The sequence below is a fragment of the Arachis hypogaea genome, chromosome 18, assembly GCF_003086295.3.
Source record: "Arachis hypogaea cultivar Tifrunner chromosome 18, arahy.Tifrunner.gnm2.J5K5, whole genome shotgun sequence".
Classification (NCBI taxonomy): domain Eukaryota; kingdom Viridiplantae; phylum Streptophyta; class Magnoliopsida; order Fabales; family Fabaceae; genus Arachis; species Arachis hypogaea.
In genome coordinates this window covers 20,816,587-20,826,363 of record NC_092053.1, presented here as the reverse complement: position 1 = coordinate 20,826,363, position 9,777 = coordinate 20,816,587, and the positions used below count along the sequence as shown (strand labels likewise).

General features: G+C 37.3%; 1 protein-coding gene across 1 annotated transcript; it reads left to right on the top strand.

Annotated features, from left to right (window-relative positions):
• The first annotated feature begins 1,606 nt into the window (after positions 1-1,606).
• Positions 1,607-5,901, top strand: LOC140181290 (uncharacterized). The gene is made up of 4 exons (XM_072224825.1): positions 1,607-3,039; positions 3,651-4,050; positions 4,501-5,470; positions 5,603-5,901. Exons 1-4 carry the CDS (start codon positions 1,607-1,609, stop codon positions 5,899-5,901), a joined length of 3,102 nt encoding a protein of 1,033 aa, XP_072080926.1.
• The last annotated feature ends 3,876 nt before the right edge of the window (positions 5,902-9,777 follow it).

Genomic DNA, 9,777 nt, shown 5'->3' with positions numbered 1-9,777 from the left:
ATTGAGGAAAATAAAATTGTTAACCTTACTCTTTATCTTACTAAAAATTTTCGGTATGCTCAAAATGAGACTAATCGAATTCGGCAGATTATAAATAACTTGATAATTTGATACATATTTTTTAATTTATCCTCTATATATATTTCACTGCAATTCCATGCAGACTACTTTTTAAGTATTTCTCTTTTTAGAAGTATCGTGAGTTTTTAGTGTTTTCGCCCCTGTTGAGTCTAGTTTTGATTTTGGGTTATGTTATGATGACAAACATTGTTTTGGGTGAAAAAGCCCAATATTATTTAATGTGTGTTTTATTGTGGCAGACCCATTAACTATCTCACAAGCCAAACAATGCTACTTGTTTCCTTAATGCTCCAAGTAAATGCCCAAGTCCACATTGCCTTAGTCCAAGACCAGCTAGTACTTCAGCAAATGTAAAAGAGCCAAGCTCATTCTCATTGCACCGATCAGCAAAGAATAAAAGGTTATGTGTTGGCAAAAGAAGAAAAGAAAGAAAAGGACATCTGTCAACATCAAGGACAGCTGGGGCTCTAGCAAAGCAACAAGACACAAGGACTCTCACCTCTCCAAGGACGAACAGTACAGCAAAGGAAAAAAAGCAAAACACAAACTTGCCAAGCAACAGAGGTAGTGGGTGAAGCTCCTTGTATGGCAGAGATCATGAAGCAGGATGCAAAAGAAGAGCATGCCAAGGAAGAAAGAAACACCAAGGACAGCAGAGGTAGTAGTCGAGCAACTCCAGCTGCAGAGGTGGTGAAGCAAGATGAAGAAAGGACTGCATGCCATCAAGGACAGCTCTAACGAGCAGCTGGCACAAGGAAATGGAAGAGGCAGAAATTCTAAGCAAGCTGAAGATATATAAGAAGACTCATTCCATCATTTCAAGTTAAGAAAGAGAGCACTCACATTCAGAGCACCTTCTCTAACACAGAGTTGAAATCTCTTTCTTCTACTCAAGCTTAATTCTGATTTTTGTTATGGCTGTCTTGCGTTATCTTCTGTTTTGAAAAGGCAATTATGTGAGGTTCAAAAGCCAAGAGAGAAAAGGCTGGAGTGATGCAAAATAGCCACTGTTTGTTTTTCTGATGTAATTTGGGTTTATGAACTAAGATTAGTTCCCCTTGCCAAGTTGGGTTAGCACTTGGTGAGAATTGAATCTGTGTAGATTCCCCTTCCAAGTTAGGATAGCACTTTGGGGTTGCTAAGCTTTGGTGAAGAAAGCTTAGGGGTAGATACTAGTTGGATTAGGAATTGATTCAATAGTATTGGTGTATGTAATCTGAGGATTATAATGAAAATTCCACCATGGTTTGTGGTGGAGACTGGATGTAGGATTCATGGCACAAAGAATCCGAACCAGGATACATGCTGGCCTCTTTCTCCTCTTCTCTGCACTTATAATTTTCTGCGTATGAGACTATTTTAAATAATCTCCTGCAACTCGAGCAACAGCAAAAATAGAGTTTGAAACTTTAAGTTTTAAGCCAACTTGATTCAACCCCCCCTTCTCAAGTTCAACTAGAACCATCAATTGGTATCCAGAGCCTGGTCTCAAGAAGGCAAGTTTCACAGCTTGGAGTAAAGATCCATGGCCAACAACATGAATCCCAACATAGTGGCTTTCACTCTCACTGAAGGGCAGTTCAACAACAGACCTCCCTACTTCAATGGCAGCAACTACTCTTACTGGAAAGAGAGAATGAGAATCTTCGTGCAGTCGATCGACTACAACATCTGGAAGATCATTCTCAATGGTCCAGACGTTCCTACCAAACAGAATGCTGATGGAGAAGTTGTGGCAAAGGAGGACAGCGAATGGACAGATGAAGAAAAGAAGAAGGTTGAACTCAATGCCAAGGCAATCAACCTGATGCACTGTGCAATCAGCTTTGAAGAGTTCAGAAAAGTGTCAAGGTGCAAAACGGCTAAAGAAATCTGGGATAAGCTCAGACTCACTCATGAAGGCACTAAGCAAGTAAGGGAGACCAGAATTGACATGCTGATGAAGGAGTATGAAATGTTCAGTATGAAGGAAGATGAGAGCATCGATCAAATGTTCGAAAGGTTCTCAATAATCATCAACAATCTGGACGCTATGGGAAGAAACTACTCTGAAGAAACCTTGGTAAGGAAGATTCTGAGGAGTCTTACCAAGAAATGGGAAGTGAAAAGCACAGCCATCTCTGAAAGGAATGATTTTATCAAAATCACCTATGATGAGCTGAGAGGCAAGCTGCTGGCTTATGAAACCACTCACATGTCTCAAGACAAAGATGACAAAAAGAAAAGTATAGCACTAAAATCAAGAATGACAGCCCAAGGAGAAGAATCTGATGACAGTTTCTCAGATGAAGAAATGGTGCTCTTTGCAAGAAAAATGAGAAGACTACTGAGATACAAAAACAAAGGCAAAGGAAGTTCCTCATCCAAAGATGTCAAGAAAGATCAAGTCAAGTTCACATGCCATCACTGCAAGGAGCCTGGTCACTTCAAGTCAGATTGCCCTCAACTTAAGAAAGGCGAAAAATCCAAGAAAGACAAAAGGAAGGTGATGATGGCAACATGGGAGGACTTGGAGAATGACACCAGCTCAGAGAGCTCAGATCAAGAAGCTCAACTATGTCTGATGGCAGATCATAATGATGAAGATGAGGTAGATCTCTCTGACTTATCTATTGATGAACTGCACTACATTATCAAAGACATTTCTGTGAACTCTAAGAAACTCTTGGATAAGTATGCTAAATGTAAGAAAGAAAATGAGGCTTTGAGGACAGAAAATGATCTTCTTTTGAAAAAAGTTAAGGCAAATGAAACTAGCAATAAAAAGTTTTTAAAAGAAGAAAACATTGCCTTGCGAGCTGAATTAGAAAAATACAAGCTCAAGCATGAAGTTACTGCTTCCACTGATTTGATTTCTGAAAACAAAAAGCTAAATGAACAAATAAAAAATTTGAATGAAGACTTAGCAAAGTTTGTTCAAGGTTCTCAAAATCTTAACAAACTACTTGCTAGTCAAAGGTTTGGATCTGAAAAATCTGGACTTGGATTCATAGAGGAAAACAAGGCTGTTTTCAAACAAAACTTTAAAAAATCTGAAGCCTCCTCTTCCAAGCTTTTCAAACCAAAAGGATTCAGCAAACCTAAAAAATCAGTAAGCAAGAATCATTGCTACAAGTGCAACAGAAATGGTCATGATCCTCCTCAATGTTTCATCTTTCTTAAGTCTTTTGGTAATGATAATAAATTATATAAAGTTGTTCATGATTATAATGCTCTTGGGCAACCAAGAAGATTTCACATCAAAGGATCCAAATGGATTTGGATACCTAAGGTTAGTTGAAGAACATGCAGGTTTGCCTTGCATCCAAGAAGAAAATGGACATGTGGTATCTTGATAGTGGATGTTCAAGGCATATGACCGGAAGGGATACTTTCTTCATTAAACTCAACAAGTATAATGGAGGATTTGTCACTTTTGGAGATAATGGTAAAGGTAAAATAATTGCCATTGGTAAGGTTGGCAAAGATTTTTCAACTTGCATTGATAGTGTCTTCTTAGTTGATGGGTTAAAGCATAATCTATTGAGTATAAGTCAATTGTGTGACCTTGGGTATGCTGTAACCTTTAGGAAATCTGATTGTAGAGTCATAAATGAGAAAACAGGGGCAGTTTTATTTGTTGCCAAAAGAAGTGACAATGTTTATGGTATCACTCTAGATGATCTAAAAGTTCAAAATGTAACTTGTTTCTCTTCAATGGAATCTGAAAAATGGATGTGGCATAAGAGGTTAGGACATGCTAGCATGTTCCAAATCTCTAAGCTTGTAAAGAGAAGCTTAGTTAGAGGTCTTCCTAATATAAAATTTGACAAGGATATCACTTGTGATGCTTGTCAAATGGGTAAACAAATTAAAACCTCTTTCAAACCCAAGGAAGATGTCTCTACTAAGAAACCATTGGAGTTGTTACATCTTGATCTGTTTGGACCAACTAGGACTCAAAGTCTTGGAGGAAAGAGTTATGGCATGGTAATTGTGGATGACTATACTAGATTTGGCTGGGTGTTCTTTCTTGCTCATAAACATGAGGTTTTTTCTGTTTTTGAAAAGTTCAGCAAAAAGATTCAAAATGAAAAAGGTTCAAAAATTGTTTCAATAAGAAGTGATCATGGTAAAGAATTTGAAAATCAATACTTTGAATCTTTTTGTGATGAACAAGGCATATCACATAACTTCTCTTGTCCAAGAACACCTCAACAAAATGGTGTTGTTGAGAGAAGAAATAGAAGTTTACAAGAAATGGATAGAGCTATGTTATGTGAATATGAAATCCCCAAGTTCTTATGGGCTGAAGCTGTGAATACAGCTTGCTATGTTTTAAATAGAACCATCATTAGGAAGTTTTTGAAGAAAACCCCATATGAACTTTGGAAAGGGCATCCTCCTGATCTTAGTTATTTTCATGTGTTTGGCTGCAAGTGTTTCATTCTGAATATCAAAGAAAATTTAGGAAAATTTGATCCTAAAACACATGAAGGCATTTTTCTGGATTATTCCACAAATAGCAAGGCCTATAGAGTCTTTAACAAGAACTCCAAAACTGTTGAAGAAACCATGCATGTCACTTTCTGTGAGTCTAACATTGTTCCTAGTGTTTGCATAGATGATAGTCCAGGTTTTGAAGCTGAATTACCCAAGAACAATGAGCCAGTTCAACAAAATTCAAGTTCTCATGAAGCTGCACCTGCTAGCAACGAAAATCCCAATTCTGCAGGAGACAATTTGGAATTATCTCCTGTTGCTGCAGAAAATACTGATGTAGAGGCCATTGTTGATCAAGAGGAACCTGTATCCTCACATCAGTCTAGAAGACCAAGAGAATGGAGGTTTCTGAAAAACTATCCTGAGGAGTTCATAATAGGAAATCCATCCACTGGTAGGACTACTCGTTCATCTTTGAAAAGAGCCGAATCCAACAACATTGCTCTTTTATCAAAGATTGAACCTCAGAACATTCAAGAAGCTCTTGCTGATCCTTCATGGATGTTAGCTATGAAGGAAGAATTGCAGCAATTTGAGAAGAATCAGGTCTGGTCATTAGTGCCTTATCCAAATGGAAAGAAAGTCACTGGCACTAAATGGATTTTCAGAAACAAACTGGGTGAAGATGGATCCATAGTCCGAAACAAAGTTAGATTGGTTGCTCAAGGATATGATCAAGAGGAAGGGATTGATTTCGATGAATCCTTTGCACCTGTAGCTCGAATGGAAGCCATCAGATTGCTCCTTGCATATGCTGCTCATTGTGGCTTCAAGTTGTTCCAAATGGACGTAAAGTGTGCTTTTCTCAATGGCATAATAGATAGAGAGGTTTATGTGTCTCAACCACCTGGGTTTGAAAACAAATCTTTTCCTAACCATGTTTTCAAACTAGCTAAGGCCTTATATGGTTTGAGACAAGCTCCTAGAGCTTGGTATGAGAGGCTTAGCTCATTTTTGTTGAAAAATAATTTTCAAAGAGGAGCCACTGACACCACTTTATTTATTAGGAACTATCATGATCATTTTATTCTTGTGCAAGTTTATGTTGATGATATTATATTTGGTTCGGCTAATGAAGATTTGTGTGCAGATTTTGCTAAGCTTATGACCAATGAATTTGATATGAGCATGATGGGAGAGCTCAACTTCTTTCTAGGCTTGCAAATCAAGCAAACTGCAGAAGGCATATTCATCCATCAAGAAAAATATGCAAAGAAACTTGTCAAGAAGTTTGGGCTGGACTGTGCTAAGCCAATGGGAACCCCATGCATCCCAATATCAAGCTTGACAAGGATGAACATGGTAGAGATGTTGATGAGACACGCTATAGAGGGATGATTGGATCTTTGATGTATCTAACTTTCTCAAGGCCTGATATCATCCAAAGTGTTGGAGTTTGCTCAAGGTTTCAATCAAAGCCTAAGGAGTCCCATCTCTCAGCTGTCAAGAGGATCATTCGATATGTGCTTGGTACCACTAATTATGGGTTATGGTTTCCTAAGATTGATTCTTTTCAATTAGTGGGTTTCTGTGATGCAGATTTTGCTGGAGACAGGATTGATAGAAGAAGCACAAGTGGCATGTGCTGCTTTCTTGGGAAATCTCTCATTGTTTGGTCTAGCAAAAAGCAAGCTACAGTAGCTCTTTCAACAGCCGAAGCTGAGTATATTGCAGCCTCCTCTTGTTATTCTCAATTATTATGGCTGAAAACTCAACTAGCTGATTATAAACTGAATGTCTCCAATATTCCATTATTTTGTGACAATTTGAGTGCTATTAATATTTCCAAAAACCCTGTTATGCACTCAAGGACAAAGCACATTGAAGTTTGATTTCATTCTATAAGAGAACATGTGCAAAATGGAAATTTAGATATTCAGTTTGTTAATTCTGAGGGTCAGCTAGCTGATATATTCACCAAACCATTGATAGAGGAGAGGTTCTGCAAGTTGAGAACTGAACTGGGCATTCTAACTTCATCTCTGTTTTCTTAATGTTTCTCATAATGAGATCTTTTGTGTTTTGTCTCTTGAATCGCGGTGAGATTTTTTGGCAGATGATGAGTAACCTTCATTGAGTCACTATGAAGCCTACTGGATTCAAGCCTGAATGATGAACATCTCGTGCTGGAGCAGTCTCGACATATGGGCTTTCTTTACTGAATCTAATTGAGCCCATTTCATAGTTGCTTTTTCATTTCTTTTGAAAATAAGTTTTTAGGCCTCATTTAAAATTTGTTTTCAAATCCAAACTTTATTTTGCTTTTGTTCCCATCTGCAACGTACAACAATTACAGCTGTTACTTCCTATACGTTTTCAAATTGGGATTTTTATTTTTTCAAGTAAAGAAAACAGCTCCCAAGCGTCACCAAACTGATGACAGCACTGATGTTCCCTCTGTTGATGAGGATCCTCTGATTCCCCCTTCCACATCCACTACAATCAAGGTCATGACCCGCATTCTGAAGAATGTGCTTGAAGAATTTATTAATCTGACTGACCTTCTTCTCCATCATGGTGCTGAGCGCAAAAGGAATCAAGTTTTGGAGGAAAATGATCTCAAGAAGACCAAAGGAAGGATTCGCATTCTGAGGGACTTTGTGGAGGATGTTGAGGTTGGCCTCACTACATCTGACAATGAGGGGGAGGACGATGGAACCTCTGATGAATCCAACTCTGATGCCTAGCTCTTGTTATCTCATCTGCAAATATGACTTGTTTTCATTTTGAACTTGTTTATTTTATTTTTTTGGATGACTGTAACAGACTTAAACCACTCTGCTACTTGAACTATATGCACTGGCCACTAACAAATTTTGTGCAGGTTTTTATTTCCTTTCCTCCCTTGATGACAAAAGGGGGAGAAAAGAAAAGGAATGTTAGTTTGGCTTAGGGATTAACAGAAATAGTTAAGAACAATGTTTTGTGGTGCTATGATTTATCCTGGGTTGTGCTTAGTGTTAATTGCTCTGTGCTTTCATTACTGTGATAGATTGTTTGGAAATATTGGTCTTGGCTGTTTTTAAGTTTTGTTTAGGAAAAGATGTAAGCCATGATTAAGGGGGAGCAATGCTAGCATTCAGGGGGAGCAACTCACAATCCGAATGTCATAAAAGGGAAGTGTTCTTAACTCATTTAAATTTTTTAATTTCCCTATTTTATCATGTTTGTCATCAAGGGGGAGATTGTTGAGTCTAGTTTTGATTTTGGGTTATGTTATGATGACAAACATTGTTTTGGGTGAAAAAGCCCAATATTGTTTAATGTGTGTTTTATTGTGGCAGGCCCATTAACTATCTCACAAGCCAAACAATGCTACTTGTTTCCTTAATGCTCCAAGTAAATGCCCAAGTCCACATTGCCTTAGTCCAAGACCAGCTAGTACTTCAGCAAATGTAAAAGAGCCAAGCTCATTCTCATTGCACCGATCAGCAAAGAATAAAAGGCTATGTGTTGGCAAAAGAAGAAAAGAAAGAAAAGGACATCTGTCAACATCAAGGACAGCTGGGGCTCTAGCAAAGCAACAAGACACAAGGACTCTCACCTCTCCAAGGACGAACAGTAAAGCAAATTACAGCAAAGGAAAAAAAGCAAAACACAAACTTGCCAAGCAACAGAGGTAGTGGGTGAAGCTCCTTGTATGGCAGAGATCATGAAGCAGGATGCAAAAGAAGAGCATGCCAAGGAAGAAAGAAACACCAAGGACAGCAGAGGTAATGGTCGAGCAACTCCAGCTGCAGAGGTGGTGAAGCAAGATGAAGAAAGGACTGCATGCCATCAAGGACAGCTCCAACGAGCAGCTGGCACAAGGAAATGGAAGAGGCAGAAATTCTAAGCAAGCTGAAGATATATAAGAAGACTCATTCCATCATTTCAAGTTAAGAAAGAGAGCACTCACATTCAGAGCACCTTCTCTAACACAGAGCTGAAATCTCTTTCTTCTACTCAAGCTTAATTCTGATTTTTGTTATGGCTGTCTTGCGTTATCTTTTGTTTTGAAAAGGCAATTATGTGAGGTTCAAAAGCCAAGAGAGAAAAGGCTAGAGTGATGCAAAATAGCCACTGTTTGTTTTTCTGATGTAATTTGGGTTTATGAACTAGGATTAGTTCCCCTTGCCAAGTTGGGTTAGCACTTGGTGAGAATTGAATCTGTGTAGATTCTCCTTCCAAGTTGCTAAGCTTTAGTGAAGAAAGCTTAGGGGTAGATACTAGTTGGATTAGGAATTGATTCAATAGTATTGGTGTATGTAATCTGAGGATTATAGTGAAAATTCTACCATGGTTTGTGGTGGAGACTGGATGTAGGATTCATGGCACAAAGAATCCGAACCAGGATACATGCTGGCCTCTTTCTCCTCTTCTCTGCACTTATAATTTTCTGCGTATGAGACTATTTTAAATAATCTCCTGCAACTCGAACAATAGCAAAAATAGAGTTTAAAACTTTAAGTTTTAAGCCAACTTGATTCAACCCCCTTCTCAAATTCAACTAGAACCATCAGCCCCATTATCAATAAAATACATACAATACAATCCAAGCACCAAGCGTTTCCATCGTGTCGAAAATTAAAGTCCATATTATATTCATCAATTTAATTATCCCTAATCAGTAATAGTTCATTAGTACGTAAGCCTTACGTTATATTTTCCTTACTATTTATACTTATGGCGTTTTCGAAAACGGCAAGCGAATAACAAAACATGAAATGATAATGATAACAATTAACGAAATCTTTTACTTGCACATTACTACTACTCATTTCACGTTTTCTTGTTGCACATACAAACAAACCATTTTAAAATTACATATAATTAAATTATGACGATATAATTACATAAGTTTCAAAGTTCTTCCAACTCAATTTTATTAGCTTAAACGCCGATGTTCAATTTTTGAGGTTAAATTTTTTGAATATTGGGTTGTAATATGAGATTTACCAACTATTGGGATTTGTTGATGAATTTTGTTAATATGAAATAGTTACTGAAAAAGAAAATTCATCAATAACGATTTTAATCTTCTAAAATTTATTTTTTTTAAAAAAATCATTAGTAACAATTTTAATTGGCTGAAATTTAATATTTAAAAAAAACGTTAGTAATGATTTAATTTTAATTGACTAAAAAAAAAATAATAATAAGTAATGATTTTAAATTTTCAAATCTAACTTCTTCCTTTTAAAATTGTTAATGACGATTTCTCTTTGTATTTAC

What these genes read in the sequence shown, in the direction of transcription:
- LOC140181290 (XM_072224825.1), top strand. Translation starts at nt 1,607, where the DNA reads ATGGCCAACAACATGAATCCCAACATAGTGGCTTTCACTCTCACTGAA. An exon ending in AAACTACTTGCTAGTCAAAG is followed by an intron (nt 3,040 to 3,650) that starts GTTTGGATCTGA and finishes TGTAACCTTTAG; the next exon opens with GAAATCTGATTGTAGAGTCA. An exon ending in GAGGAAAGAGTTATGGCATG is followed by an intron (nt 4,051 to 4,500) that starts GTAATTGTGGAT and finishes TTTGGCTGCAAG; the next exon opens with TGTTTCATTCTGAATATCAA.